The sequence below is a fragment of the Ovis canadensis genome, chromosome 4 (genome assembly GCF_042477335.2).
Source record: "Ovis canadensis isolate MfBH-ARS-UI-01 breed Bighorn chromosome 4, ARS-UI_OviCan_v2, whole genome shotgun sequence".
In the NCBI taxonomy this organism is placed as follows: domain Eukaryota; kingdom Metazoa; phylum Chordata; class Mammalia; order Artiodactyla; family Bovidae; genus Ovis; species Ovis canadensis.
The window spans coordinates 102,430,489-102,457,426 of record NC_091248.1 but is presented as its reverse complement, the minus strand read 5'-3'; the positions used below and the strand labels follow the sequence as shown (position 1 = coordinate 102,457,426).

General features: G+C 38.8%; 1 protein-coding gene across 2 annotated transcripts in view; it reads left to right on the top strand.

Moving 5' to 3' along the window:
• Positions 1-26,938, top strand: part of SLC13A1 (solute carrier family 13 member 1) — a 102,082-nt gene that overhangs the window by 33,798 nt on the left and 41,346 nt on the right. Inside the window, exons 7-8 of one of the 2 annotated variants that reach the window (XM_069588289.1) lie at positions 10,693-10,850; positions 23,210-23,329. In XM_069588289.1, coding sequence (XP_069444390.1) covers positions 10,693-10,850; positions 23,210-23,329 — 278 coding nt within the window. The remainder of the gene's footprint in view (positions 1-10,692; positions 10,851-23,209; positions 23,330-26,938) is intronic. The other variant, XM_069588290.1, reaches the window with a different exon arrangement.

Below are 26,938 nucleotides of genomic sequence, written 5' to 3'. Positions count from 1 at the left end.
TGCGTCAGACATAGACTGGCAATTCAATTCACATGATAGTATACATGTTAGAATGTCATTCTCCCAAATCATCCCACCCTCTCCCTCTCCCTCTGAGTCCAAAAGTCCGTTATACACATCTGTGTCTCTTTCCCTGTCTTGCATACAGGGTCGTCATTGCCATCTTCCTAAATTCCATATATATGTGTTAGTATACTGTATTGGTGTTTTTCTTTCTGGCTTACTTCACTCTGTATAATCGGCTCCAGATTCATCCATCTCATCAGAACTGATTCAAATGAATTCTTTTTAACAGCTGAGTAATACTCCATTGTGTATATGTACCACAGCTTTCTTATCCATTCATCTGCTGATGGACATCTAGGTTGTTTCCATGTCCTGGCTAGCAACTGACAAACAACTAATCTCAAAAATATACAAGCAACTTCTGCAGCTCAACTCCAGAAAAATAAACGACCCTATCAAAAAATGGGCCAAAGAACTAAATAGACATTTCTCCAAAGAAGACATACGGATGGCTAACAAACACATGAAAAGATGCTCAACATCACTCATTATTAGAGAAATGCAAATCAAAACCACAATGAGGTACCACTTCACACCAGTCAGAATGGCTGCGATCCAAAAATCTGCAAGCAATAAATGCTGGAGAGGGTGTGGAGAAAAGGGAACCCTCCTACACTGTTGGTGGGAATGCAAACTAGTACAGCCACTATGGAGAACAGTGTGGAGATTCCTTAAAAAATTGCAAATAGAACTACCTTATGACCCAGCAATCCCACTTCTGGGCATACACACCGAGGAAACCAGAATTGAAAGAGACACATGTACCCCAATGTTCATCGCAGCACTGTTTATAATAGCCAGGACATGGAAACTGTCTATAGTATTTTTAGTTTTGTATCTTTTCATTTCTACTATTGGAATATTTTTTCCAAAAGTGTACATTTTATAAATCTGCCAAAGAACCAACTTTTGGCTCTTTTGATCCTATTTCATGTTCTACATTATTAGTTTCTTCTTTTTATTACTTTGTTCTGTCTACTGTATCTTTCCATTTAGTTTTGCTAATTTTAAAATATAAATTTGCATTATTTGTTTGAACTTTCTCTTCTCTTCCAAAGTAAAAATTTGAGGAGACAAATTTTCTTCCATTTCTTCCGCTTTCCTTGCATTCTATATTTTTCAGTTTTTTATGTCTTCTGATTTCCATTATATTAGTCTTTGATTCAGGGGCTGCTTAGATGTCTGTTTTAAATTTTGAAATAAATGAAACGTTTGTAGCTACTTCTTGTTTTGTTGTTTGTGTCTAACATAAATTCCCTGTGGTCAAAAGCTTGTCTGTATGACATCAGTTCTTCTAAACTTGCTGAGGCAGATTTGTGGACTAGCCATGGCCAATTGTGATAAATATTTCATTTTACTTAAAAAGAACTGCGTATTTTCAACGTATTGGGTGCAGTATTTTCTAAGCCTTGTAGATCAAGTTTGCCAGTTGTGATTTTCAAGTTGTCTATGACCTAACAATTTTTGTCTGGTTAGCCAGCAATGAATGCAGCTGTTTTGTTGACATCTCCCTCTATGATGTGAATATGTCTGTGTCTCCTAATCTGTCAGTGTTGGTTTTTGTATAATTTAAGATTATGTTATTACATCCCTATGAGTTTAGAATATTTATATATTCCTGGCTAAGTAATGCTTTTACCATTTTGCCTGTCCCTTTTAATCAATGGTAATATTTTGGAATCAGCGTTTGTCTGACGAAAGTATAATAGCAATACTAGCTTTCTTTAAGCTAGTGTTTACTTGGCATTACTTCTGTCCTTTCAGTTTCAATAGTTCTATGTCCTTATACTTTAGATGTTTCTTTCATAAAAAGCATATTGTTGGCTTTTGCATTTTTATTCAGGTTAGAAATTTTTGCCTGACAAGATTGATCCACTTGAACTTTCTGTGACTTTATAAGTTTAGAGTAATTTTTAGTGCCAGATTTCTGTTTTTCAAGTACTTATTCTTTCCATCTCTCTTTCCTGCATTATTTTGCAGTTGTTATCTTTTTGTTCTTTGTTCTTTTTATATAATCGTACACAGACACAGGCACGCACAAACACACACACACACACACACGTACTGATGTCTTGTGCTGCTATGTTATTTATATATTATTTCAGTCATTTTTTACCACTATTAAAGAACAGAATCTTTTTTTGCAATAGCATGTATGTTTTGGTTTTTTGTTCTTCACTAAGAAATTACAAAGGAAGCTTCTAAATACTAAACAGGATATAACATTTTGTAAAATAAATAATGGGTTTAATTGATTTTCAGCATTGATGAAAACAGAATTTTTATGAAAAGTCCAGTTTTGTGTGCTAAATTTTAAATACCTATTTATTACACTATTACTATTAACGTATAAACTAATATCCTGATTCATACTATGCATCATAATTCTTTATTAACTATAGTGGATAGAAATCCTCATTCAAGGAATCTTACTGATAACTTCAAATTTGTTACCAGCTCTTCTGAGTCCTTCAGGTTATTGCTGATTATATCCTCACCAGATCTTCATGAAGAGTTTACATCAAGAGTAGGAGAAGGATGTCCTCTTACATTTTCTTATGTTGTCTTCATTCTAGGGTTTTTTTAAGTAACTTCCTGTAGAAATCACTTAAAGCCAGAAGCACATTGTGGAAGGACTGGTTGAATTAAAGCTAGAAAGGATAATTTGTTATCCTCTTAACCAAGACCATATAAACTCAACACGTCAAGAGTGAACAGGGTCACATGGCCCTAATGTCACTCTCTCTATGCACTCTGGAGCTTTCCTCTCCTTTCCCTGTTTTCTCCATCATCCCCCAGTGTGGATGCTGTCGAGCCACGAAGGTCAATCTGTGCAAGAGTTATTAGTCAAGAATCATTTATTTACTTGTATTTTAAAGTTAAAAGAGAAATATTGCATCTTCCAATAAGATGGCAGATTAAATAGGTCCATTTACCTTCACTCTATCCTGAATCTTCATTTAAAAAAAGAATAGACTTTTCAAGGTGAAGTCACAATTATAAAAATGTCAAGTGAGAAAATGACAGCAAAATCACTTTGAAACATGGAAAGTTAAAGAATAGGTGGGAAATGCCTCAATTAGTCAATGAAAGTGAAATTCTAGTCAACAGTGAGGAAAGAAAATAAGCAATCTAATTTACCTATCAGTAGCCCTCAAAGTTTTTAAAATGTTGAAAAGTGAAGGTACTTAAAAAATTGTTTAAGAAACAGTTAAATATACAAGTTTCTCCCCCAAGTCTCCATGAATGCAGCTGTTCCTCCTCCACCAAATAGAAGTGTAATCTTTAGACAGGTGACACAGAGGGTAAGGAGAACTTGATGCAGTTCCGAATCAGGGATAATTTCATGATGAAAACAGAGATACCGACTGACCATTTATATGTTGAATGGTGAGAACCCTGCCTTCCACCCTGCTAGCCCCAGTAACCAGACCTATTCCCTCCTCGTGTCAGTAGGCAAGAGGCCAGGGAGGTTATTCTTGGGGTAATGCAGCCAGTATAAGAGAAAAGATGAAAATATATAGCATTAGGTTTTCTCCAAAAAAAGCCCCAATCAGATGATACTAGATATGAGCCCACATTTACCAACAAATCCCAAAGCACATGTATAAGGATTCCAGCCAGCTTTTCACTGCTTTACATATGAGCAAAGCACCAAAGTTCCTGGATATCTGAAGACAGCCTCAGGCATGGAAAGGAGAGACTTAAACAAAGAAAAGGAAAACAGAAACTTGCAGGAAACAGACTGTGCAAAAAGATGAAAACACAAGAAAAGAAGCTATCATTAATATATTCAGAGAGGGAAGCAAAGAATCTGCATTCATGAAATATGAAGGACATTCTGTAATAGAGGAACAAGAAGCAGAACGTATATAAGTAAAATAGGAAATAAATTTATAAAATACTAAATACAATGTAAAGATATGAAATATAAGTAGAAATTTTAGTATAAAAGGAATAAGCAAGAAGAGAAAAGATAGGAGTTTCAGAAAAAGAGTAGAGAAAATGGAGAAGATTCTATCAAAATTCAAGAAAACTTCCATAATGGAAAAATATAATTTTTATGACAAGCTCACACTGGGTACCAGCAAGATGGATGGGACAGATACACATAGGGAAGGACATTGAGAGTTCAGAATACAGTGAATGAGAAGACCCTAAAAGTTTCCAGAAAGAGAGAAAAACCAATTCCTTTGGATAAAAAACATGAATAACAGAAGACTTCTTTAGGGCAACCCTGGAAACTCACAGGCAATCAGGGGAGAATGCCTTCAAAAATCTAAGTAACATTGTTTTCAACCTAGAAATCAATACCCAGTCGAACTATCAATGAAGGAAGAGGGTAGACTTAAGTCTAGATAGCTCCTTGCAGGTCTAGAGTAAGAAAATGACTAGATGTAGGACAGGCAGGAAAGCCCTGAAGAGACAATGTCTCTAAGACAATGGAATTGGTAGAATATTGTTCTAGATTAAATATCCGCCTGCAATGCCGGAGACCTGGGTTCAATCCCTGGGTTCAGTCTCCGGGTTGGGAAGATGCCCTGGAGAAGGGAAGGACTACCCACTTCAATATTCTGGCCTAGAGCATTCCAGGGACTGTATGGTCCATGGGGTCACAAAGAGTCAGACATGACTGAGCGATTTTCACATCACTTTGTTGTAGATTAGGTGTTGCATCATTTTCTTTTTCAGAGAAAACATTTAAATAACCAGGGAATATTTTGGGCTGATTTACTGGTATCCACTTAGAAAACTAATCAAGTAAGCAGGGGACACAAAACAAGAAAAGTAATATATACATCTGATTTCTCAGTTGTTAGTAGATCTCTAGACAACATTCTGAATGCTGAACTCTGCTCTAAGCAAAATTATGATAGCCGTAATGGGAGGGTGATGGAGACTTGAAAAGTCTTAAGTGTGTTCAGTGGAGGAGGCTGTGAAAGAAAGTTTAATTCTCATCATGTAACATAGTGGAATTTTAACTCTAATACCTTCAACTGAGAAATGGTACCACAGGAATAGTATTAAAATGCAAAATTAAAGTAAAGTCGCTCAGTCGTGTCCGACTCTTTGGGACCCCATGGACTGTAGCCTATCAGGTTTCTCCGTCCATGGGATTTTCCAGGCAAGAGTGCTGGGTGGATTGCCATTTCCTTCTCCAGGGGACCTTCCCGACCCACGAATCGAACCCGGGTCTCCCGCATTGTAGGCAGACGCTTAACCATCTGAGCCACCAGGGAAGCCCCTAAAATGCAAAAAATGCTCAAAAAGAGCTGGAAGATTTTAAACTTTCACAAGCAGAAAATGATTAGCAGGAACTAATATTTTGTGCAATTAGCCTTGCATAAACATTTAAATATAAATATAACTCGTAATGTTTTTATACCACACTCACCCAGTTGAATTATTTTGTACAGAGCAGTGGAGACTGGTATAGTCCATAGTGATTCCTTTATTTTGATAGCACCTGGGGTCGGTGTATAACATGCCCCCAGAATCCACAATCACTGCCACCAGGTGGCAATAGTGAGTTATATCGGCACCTGAGGGATTTCTGTTCTGAAATGTCCCTGGAGTACTACCCATTTCACGGTGTCTTGGGATTCTGAATTTGGTCATGTCCTGGACAAAATGTTTTCAGTTACTTGAAAGAAGCTGTAGAAGACATACTCACAAGGTCGGTCTAAGATGTCATATATTGTCGGAACTACAAATGTATGATGACAGAATTGGGATTGAATAAAAATACACTAGTTTGCAGTTGCTGTTGTGAAAGCAATATGAAAAGTAATTAGAGGTAAAGTTTTGGGTATAGATTAAAAAACTCACATAAATAAAAAGTGTGTTCTGGAAGGCAAAATAACACAAGGGAAATCACTGAAAGGAAACTCAGATACACAGAAATCTTCATTTCTGCTGGGACCGTTATGTCACATTGAGACTTATTTTGTTCTTCTGAAAATGTAGGTCTTTGTACCAGATTATCTCTAAATATCTGTACTCTATGATTTTTTATATATTAAAAAATTATTTTATATTGTGGAAGATAGAAACAGTATCAAGAAAGTAGCAGGCACTCTCATATCTTGATATATTTCATTTCAGTATAATTTCTTTTGTGTATTTGTGGATAAATGTTTTATTTTAAAAAAACTACATCATTGTATACATTTAATTTCATGTACGTCTCTCATCAAGAAACATAAAGTAAGCTCTTTCCTGCTCACAATATATCCTTGTCTCTGTCCTTTGTCAGCAGCGCAAGAGGTTTCCTCTGCCCACCTCATCCCTGAATGTCTCCAGCTTCAGCCCCTAGATGCTTTGCTTCTCCCTTCTTTGCTTTGGATTTTTTTTTCCTCTCCCAATTTCAAAGAAAAGATACCTCACACACACACACAAATTCCTGCTCCACTCATAGATAAATGTAGTGATTAGTTCAGATAAATCTGCAAACATGTACTCTCAGGGTCTGAATCTTACTGTCTACCCAGAGTGACTTATTCCAACATCATTTTAAGATTAGGGTCAAACACTCTAAAATTAGGGTCAAACACTCTTGAAACTACTGTCTCGAGCAGATCAACTTGCTAAGGACTCTCCTACTCCTTTTTAGAGTTTCTGTACCAATCATTGTCTTAATTAGTGGCTCATCTCAGACTTTCTTAAGAGCTCTATTTTCCTGCACATTGCTCTCTACTACTGTCTCTCTGGTCCTCAATCTTTGCACCTTACTACAGTATCATCTTTTCAAGCTTCTCCTCCCACCTTCAATCTTTCAGGCGTCAGGGTCTTTTCCAGTGAGTCAGTTCTTCACGTCAGGTGGCCAAAGTATTGGAGTTTCAGCTTCAGCATCAGTCCTTCCAATGAATAGTCAGGACTGATTTCCTTTAGGATGGACTGGTTGGATCTCCTTGCAGTCCAAGGGACTCTCAAGAGTCTTCTCCAACACCACAGTTCAAAAGCATCAATTTTTTGGTGTTCAGCTTTATTCGCAGGCCAACTCTCACATCCATAAATGACCACTGGAAAAACCATAGCTTTGACTAGATGGACCTTTGTGGGCAAAATAATGTCTCTGCTCTTTAATATGCTGTCTAGGTTGGTCATAGCTTTTTTCCAAGGAGCAAGTGTCTTTTAATTTCATGGCAGCAGTCACCATCCACAGTGATTTTGGAGCCCCAAAACATAAAGTCTGTCACTGTTTCCATTGTTTCCCCATCTATTTGCCATGAAGTGATGGGACCAGATGCCATGATCTTAGTTTTCTGAATGTTAAGTTTTAAGCCAGCTTTTTCACTCTCGTTTTCACTTTCATCAAGAGGCTCTTTAGTTCTTCTTCGTTTTCTGCCATAAGGGTGGTGTCATCTGCATATCTGAGGTTATTGGTATTTCTCCTGGCAATCTTGATTCCAGCTTGTGCTTCATCCAGCCCAACATTTCTCATGATGTACTTTTCACGTAAGTTAAATAAGCGGGGTGACAATATACAGCCTTGACATACTCCTTTCCCTATTTGGAACCAGTCTGTTCCAAATCATGTCCAGTTCTAACTGTTGCTTCATACAGATTTCTGCATACAGATTTCTCAGGAGACAGGTCAGGTGGTCTGGTATTCCCATCTCTTTCAGAATTTTCCACAGTTTATTGTGATCCACACAGTCAAAGGCTTTGGCATAATCAATGAAGCAGAAGTAGATGTTTTTCTGCTATTCTCTTGCTTTTTCAGTGATTCAAGGGATGTTGGCAATTTGATCTCTGGTTCCTCTTACAATAACCCAAATCAGAGATAATGATGACTTAGAGGAAGTGATACTGGAGATGGGAAAAACCAGCAGAGTCCAGACATTTTTCAGTAGATACGATTGATAGAATTTAGTGGGATGAGAATGAGGAGAATTTTAAGGACAAGCAATGTAGTATAGTGGCTGAGAGTGCTGTGGTATGAGCCCTGCATGGTCTCCAAACTTAAGTCTGCCATTTCCAGGCTCTGTGACCATAAGCAAGCCGCTCAGCCTCTCTGTGCTTCACATCTCCATACATAAAGTCAGATAATGGTAGTACCACTCTCATTATGTTGTCAGAAAAATGTGAATTAAAGCATTCATTTGATTTTAACTTAAAGCAGTGTTTTTGTATACTCAGCACACTCTAAGTGTTTGTAATCATGGGGGTGGTAATGCTATTATCTTCTGTAGATGATCCTGAAGAAGAGGATTTGAGGAAGGAAAGAATGAGTTCGGTTTTGAATATTTGGGGATTGGAGTTTTATCTGAGACATTCAAATTATATTGGACAGTCTGTCGGATTCATAGGTAAAAGGAGAAGCCTGGCTGAAAACAAGTTAGGTGGTGTGATTTTCTCTTTCATTAAACCAGTGAAATGTATGAAAATCCCTAAGGAGAAATCTTACTGTGAGAAGAGACAAGCAAGCACCTGTGACAGGGTTTCAGGAAACTCCAGGGTTTTTTTGTTTGTTTTTGGTTGTGCTGGTCTTTGTTGCTGCGAGGGTCTTTCTCTAGTTGCAGTGAGTGGGGGCTCCTCTTCATTGCGTTACACAGGATTCTTTTTGCAGAGGCTTCTTCTATTGCAGAGCACAGGCTCGAGGCACCGAGCTTCAGTAGTTGCAGCACATGGGTCCATAGTTGCAGTTCCCGGGCTCTACAGCAACAGGCTCAATAGTTGTGGCCAGTGGGCTGAGTTGCCCCGAGGCATGTGCGATCCTCCTGGATCAGGGATCAAACTCTAGTCTCCTCCATTGGTGGGCAGATTCCTTACCACTGAACCACCAGGGAAGCCCAGGAAGCTCCAGTTTTAAGGACGCATCAAGGAGAATGAACAGGCAAGGGAGACAGAGGAACAGGCAGAGATGAAGAAAAACCAGAAGACTGAAATGTCACAGAGCCCAAAGAAGAGTTCTCCAGAGAGAAGGAGTCATCAACTATTTTAGGTGCTGCTGAGAAGTCTCCAGGGACTTGCCAGGTGGCGCTAGTAGTAAAGAACCCGCCTACCAATGCAGGAGACGTAAGAGACACAGGTTCGACCCCTGGGTCTGCAAGATCCCCTGGAGAAGAAAACGGCTATCCATTCCAGTATTCTTGCCTGGAGAATCCCCTGGACAGAGGAGCTTCGTGAGCTACAGTCCACGGTGTTGCAAAGAGTCAGACATGACTGAAGTGACTTAGTGTGCACGCACAGCAGAAGTCTGCAAACCTGGGGATGAACAATAGCTACTGAGTTTGTAATATGGAGGTTATGAAAAATCATAGCAAGTGCACATTGACTGAAGAGAAAGAAGCCAGATTAGAAAGGTTAAAGAAATGGAGCAGGTGAATATAGGCAATACTTTTGTGTAGTTTGACAGTGAAAATGGACTTTTTGTAATCAAATAGAGGATTCTTCATTCCAACTAATGAAATGAGGTTGCTTTTTTTTGCTAAACATGACTGAAAACTCTTGACTAAATGAAGTGACCCAAAAAGTTATAGATTCTATTCCAGATTTCAACAATCTGGATAGCAACAATCAGACCAAGAGAGTGTGTTAAATGGGCCACATGTGAGAGAAGGAATGAAGTTGCTTTTGTCTTACACCTTAAGTTCTATCCTTAAAAAAAATTAGAAATAGTGATTTTTTTCAGATGGAGTCATTGGAAGATGTATTGTCCAGGAATTAGAGCACAGGGTGACTGAGGAAGAGCAGATTGAAGGTCTCTGGAAATGAGATTTTTAAAAAACATCTGTAAGGCTGGGATCTCTGAGGGGTATTCATAAAGATCATCCAGTTATCCAGATGCTTGACAGGATTTTCAGGATGGAGGAGTCTTGTGGGCCAGATGGGAATGTCATTTTAATTGATAGCAGTGGGTGATCAGAAGATCAGAACATCCTATTCAAAAGAATGGGCAGGGAAAGAGATAGCCAAATGACATGAGCTTAAAGAAAAATTGATTTATTCTCATGTCAGTAGGAAATTAATGTTCTGGAAGAAGGTGGGGAACAAAGAGGACACTGACTCCATCTCTCAATGCTGAAGTATAAGGGGTTGAAAACATTCAATTTCAGAAGTAGTGGTATCCTCTGGAGAGGACCAGTTAAGGTGCCAAAGTAGAGAGACACTCCCAAAAGAGATTTAGGAAGAATTTTTCTTGTTAACATTTCTGTTGATGGAAAGATAAATGCTGCATTACTGGGCTGCTCTGACAAAATGTCATAGACTGGGTGACTTAAACAACAGGAATTTGTTTCTCCCAGGTTTAGAACCTGAAAATCCAAGATCAAGAAACCAGCAGGATTAGTGTCTGATGAGAGCTGTCTCCTTAGGTTGCAGACAGCTGCCTTCTCTCTGTGGTCTCACATGGCAGAAAGAAAGAGAGAAATCGAGCTCTTGGGTGTCTCCTCTTGTAAGAACTTTGATCCCATCATGCCAGGGCCCCACCGTGATGATCTCCTCTAACCCCATTACTTTCCAAAGTCCCAGTCTCCAAATACCATCATATTGGGCGTGAGGGCTTTAACATATGAATTGGGGGTGGGATGGTCATACATATTCAGTCCATAACAAATGCTATGACTGCTTCTTATGACCACAAATAGAGCTCTTCTCATGGTACATTTTATTGTTGAACAGAATTCAGGCACAAATTCTGGAAACAAATATCGAACAAAGAAGGACCACATGATGTGCAAACTTATGTGTTTATGCATTGCTTATTCTTCTACCATTGGTGGACTGACAACAATCACTGGTACCTCTACCAACTTGATCTTTGCTGAGCATTTCAATATGTAAGTAAAATGGTTGGGTTGATGATTTGATAAATGGACAGCACACAAATTATAAGAATTATTCTTACCTGTTTCAGAGAATCTAGAGAGAGAGAAAGCTATGTTGAGTTAATCCTCCTTTGTTCCCCATCAGTACTGCTATAGGTCTAGAAACCTCCCTTCTGCTCCTTTCAATAGAGTTAGATATGTAGGACATAGTGAATTAACAGGTGTTTGTAGATTCCAAGGTCAGCGTGGATAAAATAACTCCTGGGTAATCACTCTCACCAAACACGTGCGTGGGTTTCCAGTTGCTCAGTCATGTCCACCTCACAATCCCATGGACTGTAGCCCAGCAGGCTCCTCTCTCCATTGGATTTTTCAGGCAAGAATAAGGAGTGGGTTGCCATTTCCTCCTCCAGGGGATCTTCCCAACCCAGGGATCAAGCCCACCTCTCCTGTGTCTCGAAACACAGAAGACACTTTTTATTATAAATAATATTGCAAATGCTAGTTACCTAAAGTGAAAGGGATTGTTTACATGGGACAATTTGTGTAGGGTTTGTCAACTGACATTTAAACTTAAATGATGAGTAGTAAACAGAATTGCTCATTACAGAAGATTTGGTGTTGGGATTGAAAAATATTTGAAGTATTGGACAATTACAAAAAATAGCAGTAATAAAGTATTCTAAGGACAGATATATGAATCTGAATGAGTGGTGTGATGCTACTTCAGTGCAGAAAACTGAGACTCTTGGACACAGGATGCTGGAGTTAAAAATTCCACTTTTCAGTCACAATAATAAGTTCTTCCAAGACTTAATTTTCTCATATCTAAAATAGTCATAGTTCATATGAATACTGTAAGAATTAAATGAAGTAAACTATGTAAAAATACTTGGTACTATGTAAGAATTAGGAGAAGGCAATGGCAACCCACTCCAGTACTCTTGCCTGGAAAATCCCATGGACGGAGGAGCCTGGTAGGCTGCAGTCCATGGGGTCACACAGAGTCGGACATGACTGAAGCGACTTAGCAGCATGTAAGAATTATTGAAACAATACTTTGAAAGTCCACAGTGTTTTGTGAGAGTTCAATCTGGTTCTACACCCAAGGTATAATTCTAAGGATGAAGGACAGATAATAGTCAGAGTTTCTGGAAGGTGGGCAGTGTTGATGATGCCCTGGAACACGATTTAAGTCCTTTTCATAGAAAAATTCAGGGAAAGCCACACTGTAGGAAGCAGAGTCACAAACTCTGTAAACTTTCTGAGTTATTTACAAGATGTTCCAAGAAATTCAAGATTCAAAAAATGTCACCCTCCATTCTGGAAAGAATGAGAACTTATGTACAAAAAACAACCCTAACAGAGTAGTTTAGGGACGATATTACACAGAATCCGTGTGCATTTACGGATTCTATGAGTATACATCCATCATGTGTACTCCAATGACTGACTTTGAAAAGAACCTTAGAAAGACATTTGGTTTATAAGTGAGAGACTTCTGAAATTCCCAGTGCCAGAAAGGATTTATTCAATGCATCTCCTAATTCAAGGCAGGAAATGTACTTAATCCCTTTCTGAAAGCTAGACTTCTATCTTTTCTCATGAATCCCCCAAAGAAAGAGAGTCTACATCTCAGTCCTCTCTATAAATCTTTTCTAAAATTTAGACCAAGTTTTTATTTTTATTTTTTTTTTACTTTGTTGGTGTTAGAGAACTGCTGGTTTCCACCATTCCTGTGAAATTACTTGATATCGTCAAAATAACCATACTAAGTTTGCCCTTGGTCTTTGTGTTCTTACCCGATGCAGCAACAAAATTTTCTTTCTTTTATTTAACTGTTCCCTGGACTCTTTGAATGTATTCATCCATTTTTCAATGACAGATTGAGAGCATTGTAGCACTTGGAGCAAAATGTTTCAGTAACTATTTTCCCTAATTGTCTGATCTTGTAATTCTCCTTATCACGGGAATTTGGCCAAAACATTCTTTTTAGAAAGTGCTTAAAATATAATTAGAAATTTAGTGATTTTTTTTCCTTCAAGTTTTCTTTAGAATTAAGAGTTATATGAAAACTGGAAAACTCAAAATATCCCTTCTTGATAGAAAATATTGAAAGAGAAGGAGCAAAAAAAACCTTATGTATAATTGAGGGCAGATGTATGAATCTGAATATAAGTTAGTGCTATGATGTTCCTTCAGTGCAGAAAATGGGGAAGCGTGGATACAGTCAGGGCACTTGAGTTAAAAATTCTACTTTTCAGTCCCTTACATAGTGAATTTGAACTATTTACAAAAGTAAATAGTAAATAAACAGACTAAGTATTTAATGAATGTTTTCTTAAATATTGACCCTAAAAATACAACAGCAACCCAAAGCAACATTGGAATGAAATGCACTCAGTTTAATTGGGAAAATTTCCAGAAACTTAAAACTGCATGAAATAAAAAAAGGTTTATGTTCTATGTTCAGATGTTTGGAGCCAGAGAGAAATCATCCTTTATTTCCAAAGCCACTACAATAATCTCACCTTTTCTCCTGACACTTCCTGCCGTCTCTTTGAGCAATACCAATGATCATTTTGTATAAGTTCATTTTGGGTCTTACCAAACTCTGAAGGGTACATTAGCCTGAGAGTCAATTATTTCCTGCCTTTGACACTTAAAAAAGGAAGCAACTGGATAATACATTTCAAAGCCTTATCTATCTAACTGTTTATCTACTTACTTAAATATAAAATATGTTTATGTTTTATGCATGTACTCTTTTGTTTTCTCTTTTACATATGGAAAATAAGAACAAGTTCTGAGAAACGTAAATTTTATCCTGTGCAAATAAAAACAGATCTTCATCCACTCAGTCAATTAACAAACATTTGTTGAGAATTGACAATGTGCAAGGCATGGTTTTGAACTCTTTTGAAGAAAACAAAAAATAAAACCTACCAGAAAGAAGATTCTAGCTTATTGCCTAGGCAAAACATACATATACAGAAACCATTAACAATTTTAAAACAGAATAACTTTTGTTTTTTGACATACAGAGAAGAAGGTAAAGTGACAAATGACAAGTATTGAGAGCCCTTGCCAGATGAATTGCATATATTATAGTGCACACGAACCCTTATATTTTTGCTCTGGAAATGGTATACAGTGGTGATTAAAGGCATTGACTCTGAGATTCAAATGTCTATATTCAAATACCAGCTCTTGGACAAATAACTCAATGTCTTTAAGCCTGTTATTTTTCCAGAAAAAAAAATGAGGATAATAATATCTCTCTCTTTCTCTCATAGTTTCAAATTTTACATAAAATAAACACCATTTAGAATGGTGCCTAACATAAAGCACGTGCTGTATAAGTGTTGGGTATTATTAGTAGAGTTGAAATTTTTGATGTTTAGCTTGGCAGTTTGCAGACCAAATCAAGATCAGTCAAACCCCAAAGTCTATCTTCCTAAAATATTATCTCCCTAGAAACTTTTGAACATGTGTCTTTAAAGAAGACTCTAGTTGTGTGCAATACTTCTAATCACTAGAGAAAATTTGTCTGTGTAACCCAGCTCAGTCTTAAACAAAGTAAACAGTAAATACCATGCTTATGGAGGAAATGAATGCAAATAATCCATGAAATCAAAGTACATAAATTGTGTAGTCAGTTTTTCCAGGAAGTAGTAGAATAGCCTGTGCATGTCTTTGCACAGTTGAGAAGAGCAATGTGCAGACTGATTGGCATTCTAAGAATCTGGGGACAGGAGACCAACTAGGAGTCTATGACCAACTTGTTGCCAAATGATGAGAGGCACAGCCAGATGAGTCATGAAGTGATGGGTGGATTTAGACTCAGGGTGCCATACACTCAGAAAGTGGTGAGTGACTAGGCATGAGGATTTATAGGGGTAAGGAAGGGTTAAGGCAACTCTAGGAAATTTTGACGCTAGGGCTATATGTCAATAGATGGTGATTTCATGAAGTTCTAGAGAGGACTAGGCACATTCATTAGAGAAATAAATAAATTTTATTTTGGATATGGTGAAGTGACCTGCTCAGAATCTATCCACAAGGAGATTTTCAGCAGGCATTTACAAATTCATTGTTCCAATTAGTTATAAATTTGGGACTATATATGTGTGTGTGTGTGCTTAGTTGCTCAGTTGTGTCTGACTCTTTGTGACACTTTGGACTGTAGCCTTCCAGGCTACTCTGTCCATGGGATTTTTCAGGCAAGAATACTGGAGTGGGTTGCCATTTCCTTCTCCAGGGAAGCTTCCAGACCCAGGGATCGAGCCTGCATCTCCTGTGTCTCCAGCATTGCAGGCAGATTCTTTACCTCCTGAGCCATTAGGGAAGATATATATACATATATATATACATAGAAATTAAAATCTTGAGTGTAGCAAGGGAAATATAGGGAGAAAAAAGATAACAGAATTGAAACATGGAAAGATTCTTAAGAAATATTGACAAAACAGAAGATGAGAAAAGTTAATCAAGGTAGCTGGAGAACCAGGAGCATGTGGGATTTTGACAGATGGAGGGGAAGACCATTTTCCAAGCAGAGAATGAGTCAGGAGCATGCAATGTGATGGGAGGGTCAGGTAAGATGATGGCTGAAAAGAGGTTTTCAGTTTTCATCAGTGACCTCCAGGAGGGCAGATGCAGGGGAACAATGGGGACTAGGGCAGAATTCAGACTAAAGAGAATGAAGGAGTGAGGACATAGTGAGAGAACAAGGCAGCTAGTTTAAATGATTGTTTCAAGTTTAACAAAAAAAAAAAAAAAAAAGAAGCATGGTATAACCAGAGGCAGAGTGTTCCTTTAGAATAAGGAGGTATCAATTTAGTTTTACACTCAGGCAAAAGAGACAGTAAAAACAGCTATGTGAGGTTTGCGGGGAAAAGAAAGAGAGAGAGAGAGAAATTATTAATTGGCTAACAGTCAATTAATGGAGGTGGAATGGGATAGATACAAGGGCAAAAATGTCAGTCTTAGAAAAGAAAGATGTGTGATCCTGAGTGGCAATGAGAAGGGACAAGTGAAGATAGAAATATTTCAAATCATGTATATACACACCCTTGTTTCACAGATGAGGAAACCAAGGCTCCAAGAGTTTAAACAATGATCACCAGTCAGTGGAAGCACTGGGAGGTGAAGGCAGATGGCCTGAATCCTGGTACCCTTTTTGCTCTGCAGCCTCATTGCCTCTCCCACCATCTGGGAGGGGGCCATGTTGGCAAAATTTTTAAAAATCAAGTTTGCTGCCAGTGACAAGTAAAGACTGCGTTGGTATTTGCATTCAAGTATTGCACTTTCTCGGAGAAGGCAATGGCAACCCACTCCAGTACTCTTGCCTGGAAAATCCCATGGGCGGAGGAGCCTGGTAGGCTGCAGTCCATGGGGTCGCAGAGTTGGACACGACTGAAGCGACTTAGCAGCAGCAGCAGCAGCAGCATTGCTCTTTCTTTTTATAAAAGATAAACATGCACACATAAGAATTATTTGAAAGAGTTGCAATGCTGAAAACATGGCTATTTTGACTGAACCATCCCTTTGTTGTTTTTGTGCTAAGCTGTTCAGTTGTGTCCAACTCTTTGTGAGCCCATGGACTGTAGCCCACCAGGCTCTTCTGTCCAGGGGATTCTCCAGGCAAGAATACTGGAGTGGGTTGCCATGCCCTCCTTCAGGGCATCTTCCCAATCCAGGGATCGAACCCAGGTCCCCCGCACTGCAGGCAAATTTTTACCAACTGAGAACCAGGGAAGCCCTTGTCATCCTAAGCTGATATATAGCTTAGCAGGTGATTTTCAGAACGATACTAATAAGACTGAGCCAATTATCTAAGTCAACCACAAGGTATGAAATTTCTTGCATCCTTAATCTTTGAATCTAGTACGTGTGGCACGTAGATTCTGACTCCCTTATGATTAACTCACCATTAGTTTTTGACTTACCCTTGGGATAAGGCATTATGGAAATATTCTTTGTTTTCTGTACCTACAGTTACAATCTTATAGATCCTTTGGATTTTTATTGGCTCCTCATTAAAGAAATCCTGCTTGCTTGGCGTTCTCTACCTGACCCTTCTGCTCCACTGATACACTCTTTCAGTTGTCATCCAATCTCCTCCTTTCCCAACATCATTGTTAATAAATGTCACCCTGTAATTAACTCACTTCTTCCTACCCTGGTTCTTTAAAGACCTCCAACTCTGCCAGCTTTTCTCTACTTGTGTGGATGCTGTATCATTTGAAACTGTTCGGTTACTCCAAAACTTACATTCCAGTCCCATCTCTTCTTATCAAAGCTATATTCACATTTCTATAAATTTGTCTTATCCATGCACACCCATAACCAGCACACCTGATTGCAAGCTTGTAGAAGTTTTCATGAATTATTGAATTATAATAATTAGTATTATCTTCTTTTAGCCCCCAAGGAACACAAGTAGATGATCAATAAACATTGGTTAAGATGAACTGAACTAAGACATGAATGAAGTGCTGATTGTTCCTGGGAATCATCTAAGTAACTGAATAATATTTTGATATTAAAATAAAGTTATTAAGGGAAATATTCCTAGGAACAATTATTGCTTTCATAACAGAGGAGTTTTGCTGCATCGATATCACTTAAGAAATACACCAGCTATTAGTTAAACACAAAAAGCCAATCTATCATATTAAGAACACAAGATTATCACAAGTAAAATTTCACAGCTTGCTGATTATCAAAGTATATTATTCAGCTTGTGGGCGTCTGCTGTGAAATGTGTGGGTATACAAAGCAGCTTGGAAGGAAGTTGAATTATCAATGATTAGCACAGTCACTGTTGCTAATTATATGTTAAATAATAACTATTATTGCTTCACAAACCAAGAGATATGTTTATAGGCGCTCTGAATTCAAAGCCCACCTCCCTAACCTATCTGCTTAGCTAATTACAGAGGAAGAAGGTAAACCAGCTACCTAGCAATAGCCACGTCCAAAGCTCACCATGATTTTCTCCTGCAGAAAAGCGTGATATGTGCTTCCAAGTAATCATTTCTCTGGCAAATAGTACAGAGGAAAGTTGGGTATTGCAAAGTTTAGACTTAGACGTTGGTTCAGATTCAACTTTGCCATATATTAGCTTAACTTCTACAAATGTAAGTCTCTTGCATCTGTAAAATGGAGGCAAAACTAGAACATACAGCCTTATTATGAAGAATAAACGGCATACTGCATCCGTGGCTCTTAGCAGAGGGCCTGGCTGGTAGGAAACTGTCAATAACCCCAGCCATTGTCGTTGCTGCTGCTTCAACTTTTGCTCTTGCTGTTGGAAATCTAAGTCTGGTTCATGCATAAAAAGTAATTAATATTTGAAAAGTAACCTCTGGAAGTACATAAATGCAAATCTGAAAAGTGGCTTTGACTCAGAAATAATCAAAATAGTCATTAATCAAAAGGACTATAATCAGCGTGGATATCAGCTGATCTTGCCCTTAGTGGCCAATATCTGTTTCAAGGCAATAAATATCCACACTCACACACATTCTTTTGAGATCAGTGCTGTGTATTTAATTAGCATTATTTATGATTTTGTACTTGGACTTAAGAACTGCATCTATAGCACTGTCTTCCTAAATTTCAACACTGGCATACTCGTATGCTTCAGGTTGAAGCATGTCTCTCCTATGCCATCATTCCTGTGGGGTTCTAAAATGTTCTTAAAACATCAAGTCTGTACTCTAGTTTATGGATGTTTTGAAATATATGTGGAATTTTCTCTTTTCACTTGGAAGGACATTGAGAACACTGGGCTTTAAAGAAGAGAGGTTGTGTTTTCAACAGTCCTCCTGGGTTTAAATATCCAGCTTGACTGTACACTCTGTGACCTTGAGCAATCCACTTAATCTTCTGAGACTGTGTTTTCTGTGTAAAATAAAAATATAATACATGCCTACAGGAATTTTGTTAGAATTAAATGTGCTTAACTCATGCCTGCCCCTCTGCCTGACCTCTAAGACTTAAGGTGCCCCTGGTGTATTTCCTTTTCCACTCATCTCCACTGATTCCTGAAATTGACACACCCATTTCCATGGTTTCTAAAGCTACCTGTGTGTGGGTAACCATCAATTTCACATCTCTAACTGCTCTCTCAATTCCAGACTCATCTATCTAACTGACTATCCACCAGAGCCACCAGGAAAGCTAAAGGGCACCTCACATGAACACCCTCACAGCAGCATCCAAGCTGCCAACCTGCTCTTCCCTCAGATTCATGTCAATGAATAGTACCTTTTCCTACACTGTATGCCAAATATTTGTAAAACCCACTGCCTTCTCTTCATCTATGTTGCTACCAATCTAAATGAAGCGAAAATCTACTCACCTCCCTGCTCCCCTGCAAACCTGCCTTGGTCTTCTAACAGATTCTGCATTACAGATTACCATAAACTTTAGCAAATACAAACAGCAGGAATTTATGACCTCATCATTTCTGTAGGTCAGATATCTAGGCACGGGTTAGCCAGGTCCTTTGCTCAGTTGAAGTCAGGGTGCCAACTGGGTCTGCGATCTCCACAGAAGCTCAGAGTCCTAGAACAGGGTAATCCAGGTTGTTGACAGAATTCAATTCATTGTGTTTGAATCACTGAGGTGCCCATTTTATTGCAGTCTGTTGGCATAAGGTCACTCTCAGCAACTAGAGGATACCCCAAGATCCTTGCTAGATGCCCCCCTTCCTTTGGCATCTGGAAGCCAGCAGGAACAACTCTCTTTTAAGGGTTCCCTTGAGTAAGTCAGGCCCTCCCAAGATAATCTCCCTTTTGATTAACTCAGAGTCAGTCCACTGATGGGAACCTCTGCAAAATCTCTTCACTCTACCCATTAAAGAACTTAGCCTCAGGAATAAAATTTCACCATCTTTACACGTCTGTCCACACAGAAGGGGAAAAGAATATACTAAGTATGTATGCCAGGGGCAGGATTCTTGGGGGTCATCTTGGAGCTCCACCTACTACACTTGGCTTCCACTCTTGTTACCATCCATCTTCACAATCCATCTAGCTAACATGTTTTATGAAATTCATAAATTTACATACACTTTACATTAGATCATGTCACTAGCTTACTTACTATGTTTCTATTACTCCTAATTGCATTAGTGAAAGTGAAAGTGTTAATGGCTCAGTTGTGTCTGACTCATTGCACCCCTATGGACTCCTCTGTCCATGGATTTCTCCAGGCACGAATATTGGAGTGGCTTGTCATTCTCTTCAACACAATATCTTCCCGACCCAGAGATTGAATTTGGACTTCCTGCATTGCAGGCAGATTCTTTACCATCTGAGCCACCAGGGAAGACCAATTGCCTTAGTATTAAAATCCAAATTCCTTCTGATGGCCTACATGGCTGTATATGAACTGACCCCTAGTGGCTACTTCTTGGACTTTATTTCATGTGACTGTGAACTTAGCTCACCACACACAGCCACAATGGTCTTCTGTCTAATCCTCAAACATCCCAAAATCATTCCTACCCCAGGGCCTTTGCACTTGATGTTTCCTCTGTTTGGAATACTATTTCCCAGTTATTTACATGACTAGCTCCTTCTTGCCATTTAGATCTCATCTCAAATTTCGTTTTCTTTGGTCACGTTATGTAAAAATTTTCCCTCCACCTAATCTCTTTTTGTCACACTATTCTGTTTTATTTTCCAATTCATTATATGCTTACCTGTTTTTCTGCCTGTGTTCTTCTTTTAATACAAACTGTGAGAGTCTGAACTGTGTCCATCTAATTCACTGCTATATCCCCAGTAGCTGCAAGAGTACCCAGTGCATGGTAGACACAAAACATACTGCCAGGTGAAAGAAAAGGATTCCATCAGAATTAAATGTAGTTAGCATGGTTAATGATAGAAGAAATCTCTATTTGCTTTAGGGAGACACTTGCAGTCCCTTCATTTATGGATTATACATGCATACACGCTCAGTCACGCAGTCATGTTCAACTCTTGTTACCCACAGACTAGAGCCCTCCAGGCTCCTCTGTCCATGGCATTTCCCAGCAAAAACACTAGAGTGGGCTGCCATTTCATCCTCCAGGGGATCTTCCTTGCCCAGGGATTGAACCCATATCTCCTGCATCTCCTGCATTAGCAGGCAGATTCTTTACCTCTGAGCCCCCAGGGAAGCCTGTTATGGAATATGAAGGAAGTGGGAAAAGAATCACCACTGTGAAACTAATCCCTTCTAGGGTGCCACTCATTCCATTTTCATTCAAAATATTTATACCTCATAGTGTTTACTTTCTTACTACTGAACAAAAAAAAAAAAAAAAAAGGAAGAAAAAAGAAAAAAAAATCCCAAAGTTTATCTTTTTTAAACTTTCATTTTTCTAAATGGCTTATCCCTCCAGGCAAAAATTCTGAAAAGCTCCACTTCCCTCAAATCTCACAGAATTCTCTGCAATGGGTGGGGAGAACAAAGCAGCCTGGTTTCAAGGTATGAGCTACAGATGGTGAAAAATGAAACTAGGTTTGGGGCATTGTTTTGAGCCTAATCCATGCAGCATTTCTCATTGTCTTTAGGCTGAACAAAATAACACAGGCCACTGACCTGTAATCCAAGTCTAGTAAATTGATGAAAGATAAGCTTAAGCCTTTTCTCACTTATTTTCCAACTGAAAACACTGTTTTTTTTTTAAAAGCAGACAATTCTCTACAGAGCCTCAGAGTTGGTAAAGCATTTTTTTTACATTCATCAATTTTATGTATTCTGTATCATTTTTTACTTATCATTTGCCACTTTCAAATGGCACAACTGAGCTTCCCAGGTGACTCAGTGGTAAAGAATCCACCTGCCAATACAGGAGACTCAGGAGACGCGGGCTTGATCTCTGGATGAAGAAGATCCCCTAGAATAGGAAATAGCCACTTGTTCTAGTATTCTTGCCTGAGAAATCCCAAGGACGGAGGAACCTGGCAGGCTCCAGTCCATGCAGTCACTAAGAAGTGGAAATGACTTAGTGACTAAACAAGAGCAGTAACAATGGCATAACTATATAAGCTAATCATAGGATCTCTTCAAGGTAGATAAAATCATCCTCAAGTTGCCAGTGCTAATTCTAGGACCCAGGGAGATCAGCTCATAGAAATCGCAGACAAAAGAGCAATCTGCAGTTTTGAAAGCTTAATTTTGTTTTTTTTTTTTTTTAAACAGCCTTTGCATTTCTTAGGAACCACGCTAAAATAGCAGTGTCTAAAATAAATAAATTTGGCTTATGTTGATGTGTGTAGCATGAAAGATCTTATTTATTTACATGATCTTTTTTAAGTAGCAAAATACAAAGTATGATCTAAGCAGAAAAAAATACTGAAGTCTAGCATTTCTATTACATTCTCTCTATTTTGTGATTTCAAACATAATAAAAATATGTGAACAGTGTTTTTTTATTAATTCCATATTATTTTCTGTACTTTTCTCATTTCTGACTCTGTGTTACTGCTTCAAGAAGAAAAATTAAAGATAACTGTTTCTTGAATTTCCATTTCCCCACAGTCATAAAATAGATAACTATATGAGAATTTAGACTACATTTCAAAACAATGAATGTGAGGTTACCAAATAAACAGTGCTTGTACCTGACGTGGGGTTTTTTTGCTACTTTTTTATTATGTGAGCTAGAAAGCTGAAAATAAGTAGAGAGTTAATGGAAAAGTTGATATTTTTCACAGGACTTTTAATTATTTTTATCTGGTCCTGATTTATTCCATTTGAGCCCCAAAGCACTGTCTAATTCTAGGAAGAAAAGTCTAGAATATGTCTGATAAGATGGTTGTAGCTGCTTTGGGGCAGAAGAAACAAGAGGGGAAAACAGCTTTGAGGGACAGTGTGGGTCAGATCAGAGTCCCTTCAGATTCTGGGATGTCAGCTCCCAAGATGAAATGGTAATGGACACATGCAGTCCTCTTAAGCTAATTTTCACCTGTTCCCAGGTCTGCTTGTTTGTCTTTCTTCACTCATGCACTGATGATTTGAATACAAATAACAAAACACATACACCCATGGGTACCCATTTCTTGCGCAATTCCACGGGTATCAGGTACTGTGCTAGGTTCTTTGGTAAACGATTTCTTAAAGATGGAATAAAGGGAGGAAAAGTCATAACATATCTGCCCTCGTTGTTGTGAGAAGCATGAATAACCATGCGGCGAGAGATGAGGAACAAAGCTCACTCCTGTATTTAGCAGGGAATATCCCCCCGCCCCACGTCTTCTTTCTTGGCTACTATCGCAGGAAAGACGGGAAGTGCTGCTTCTCACGGACCGTCAGAAGCGACTCCACTTGCACTCTTCCTGTGAACACTTTTCTGTATCCTCACACAGGCGCTATCCTGACTGCCATTGCATCAACTTTGGATCATGGTTCATAATGTCCTTCCCGGCTGCCATTATTATTCTCCTCTTGTCTTGGATCTGGCTTCAGTGGTTTTTCCTAGGATTCAAGTGAGTACATAGTCCATGTTAATCAGGTCTTTATTGGTGTCTGGGTTCCGTGTTCTCAGCCCCTCATCCAGGGCTTTTACACCTATTTCATGCATGCTGCATTTCTGCATTTCTCTTCCCCACAAAACTGATATGTATGAACACATGCATTATGGATACGCTAGAATATTATCTATGGAAGAGTGTTTGTACACAGAAACTCTATCGTGGTCTCCTCTGATCCTAAGGCATTAAGATATTAATAAACCAGAAGGACATATGAAGCTCATTATGGTGAGGACCCAGCCCACCTGTTGAAGCAGAATTTTAAGAAATTTTGCTCTTCTCTTTGGTTTAATGTGTGGATTTCCTCAAGCTATCAGGTAACTTTAAGCTGTAGCATGCAGAGCTTCCTGTTTCATCCTGACATTGTACTAACATTGACATGCCCTTGAAAAAACTAAAACAAAAATCTGAGAGCATGCTCTGTGGAAAGAACATTGGATTGAGAATCAGGAAACCAGGGACAAAGTTATGGCTTCTCACACGGCAGATGAGTGATCTTTGCAAATCCTGATCCATTCTCAGTCTCAATATCTTCAACTAAGTCAGGAGAATTTAACCGGAAAATCGGCAAGCTCACTTGCAACGCTATAATTATAATATGGATGGGCCCTAGTTGAATACAGAGAAATCGAAGTATGAAACACTGATCAATCAAGAGCCAGAGAATCTGCAGATGTTACCTTGGCTGCGACTGAAGTTAGTGGTTCATAAGTACCAATGAGTTACACAGCTCAAATGCCTGCCAGCATTTAAAATTATGCAGGGTTCTACAGCAAAATTGAAAATGCTGCCTCAAGAGATTCAACGCATATAACAATACCCACAAAGAAAGGGGAAAGGGCTGTTTATCAAACCTTCAGGATTTGTTTCATGAAAAAACAAGCCAATTCAACTTTTTTTTTTTTTTTTTTTGGCCACCCTGAGAGGCATTTCCCCAGCCAGGGATGGAACCCGCACCCCCTTCAGTGGATGTGCGGAATCTTAACCACTGGACCTCCAGGGAAGTCACTCAACTTTATCTTTATAAGGTTTTATTTAAATAACTTCAAGGACCTATGAATGAAACAGCATGTTATCCACTGCAGGGGAGACTGAAGTCAGCTTTCTGTACTTCCTCTGAATAGCCAAACACTCCTGTGGAGTCATATTCCATACCCGTGCCCACATTTCCCAAGCTTCATCATGTAAGGACTGATATTCTTCCCTCTCCTTTCCTCTTCCTGGTTTTTCTCCAGAATTGCCAGTTTTGTTAGTAGTGAGGAGATAGTACTGATGGTTTTTTTTGAACAATCTATTTGTCCAGATTGCGGGAGCAGCATGAGGCCGTGCTCCCAGTGGAGCCAATGTGTGGAATGTCACTGCCTATGGCAGGTGGGCATCAGAGGGAAGAGGCTAGCTGCATACTAAATGCCCCTTCCTGGGAATCCAAGCCTTTGGGGGTCTATTCAGTTGTGCAGGTAACAACATAGGATGCAGGGGACTGGAATCCCAAACCAAAGGAGAAAGCATCCAGTCTCAGACCCCAGCTGTTTCATTCTTTTTTTGGCTACATATAATTACTTTATAAAATATGTAAGCGACCCTTATCATCATTTTGAAGTGGCCTACCACTTAAAAAGGAGAAATTTAGAAGATAATAGGCAGAGGCACTGAAATGTGTTTCTCCGTGAGGAAAAACATCCTGTGAAGTGCATATATTAGCCAAGTCCATAAATCATGATCAGTGGCATGTTGAAGCAGTCCCCTTGCTGTCCAGTGTTGGTTACACATGGCACAGATTTATGCTCCAGCTAATTTTTCAGTGTCCTTTTCGATCTGCCAGGGTGTTCACCTCCAGAGGTTTTAGATCAACAAACAGAAATGATCAGCCCCTCCCCTGGCAGGCCACCAGACATTCTAATGAGCACATTGGGTGTTAACACAGTTAACTCACCCATTATAAATGACCCCAACCTATTGGGGAAGTGAAGCTCATCTGTCAGTGCCACAGGATTTATTTCAATGGAGAGGTTGATTCATTGTCATATGCTTCATCAGTTCCATTGCAAAGGCATTAACCTTCATTTGTAGCAAAGACGCTTTGGATTTTGACTTAACTATTGATCGTCCCCAAGCAAAGTGACAAAGTACATAGGCAGTCTACTGGGTAGAAAACAGTTTCTAAGGAGACTCATCCTTTCTTTAACTCTCCTTTTTTTTTTTTTTTTAATTCTATTGATGGCTCTCAAGGCGGTCCACAGATTAGTTTCTTTTAATGGTAGAATTTATATTCTGACAAGAGGAAAAATTTCAAGACTGGCGCTAGTCAATCATTTAATGGAGGCTATAAAAATTAAATATTACTCTTTTGATCTTAAATGCAACACTGATCATCTAATCATGTTCATTGGGTGGGGGGTACATGTGGGTGATGATGAATATGTAGGATGGATGACTTAAGAATTGAGGAATTTCTGCCCCTACAAAGGTAGTAACAGTCCAAACATATCTGAGTAACGAAACTGCAGAAAAATAAATATAACGTGTCTTCCTGTGATAACTGCCCTCCTCCCACAGTCTTTGTCCCATCTACTCTTTCATAAATAGCCATGTTTACCCTCAGCAATTTTACAGAAGAATATGTCCTTGCTTCCTTTCTTTTTAAAAAACTGCTTTATCCAGGTGTGCTTGACATACAAAAAGCTGTAGTTACTAAATGTATACAAAACTTACTGTGTTTGGGGATAAGCCTAAACCCATGAAACCATCGTCAATATCAATGCCATAAACTTATCCATCACTTCCAAAAGTTTATCCCTATCCCTTTTGCTTTTTTTCCACCTCCTTTTGTAATAAAAACTCTTCACGTAAGATCAACCCTCTTAGCAAAATTTTAAGTATATTGTTGTTGTTGTTCATCATAGTCTCTATTTGTACAGAGATATCCAGAGCGTGGAGGAGGGCATGGAAACCCACTCCAGTATTCTTGCCTGGAGAATCCCATACACAGAAGAACTTGGAGGGCTATGGTCCATAGTGTTGCAAAGAGTTGGACACGACTGAAGCAACTTAGCACAGAGGCAGCCAGAGCTTTCTTATTCTGCATAACTGAAACTCCGTACCCTTTAGCCAACATCTCCTCATTTTCCTCTTATCCTAACCCTTGGAATATACCATGTTACTCTCTACTTCTGTGTGTTTAACTATTTTAGATTACACATATAAGGAAAATCATGCAGTGTTTGCTTTTCTGTCTGACATTTCATTTAGCATAATGTTCTCCAGGTTCATCCACATTGTGGCATGTATCAGTGCTTCATTCCTTTTCATAGCCAAATAATATTCCACTATATATGTGTGGAATAGTTTTTATTCTTTATCTTATCCATTTGTCCATCCAAGGACATTTGAGTTGTTTCCATATCTCGACTGTTGTGAATAATGCCGCAATGAACATCTGAATGCAGATATTTCTTAAAAATGTAGATATCAGTTCCCTTTGGATATATACCCACAAATGCTTTCCATACCAACGTATAATGTAATCTAACTGAGCTACTCGTACATTCCAAAAGATAATCCATG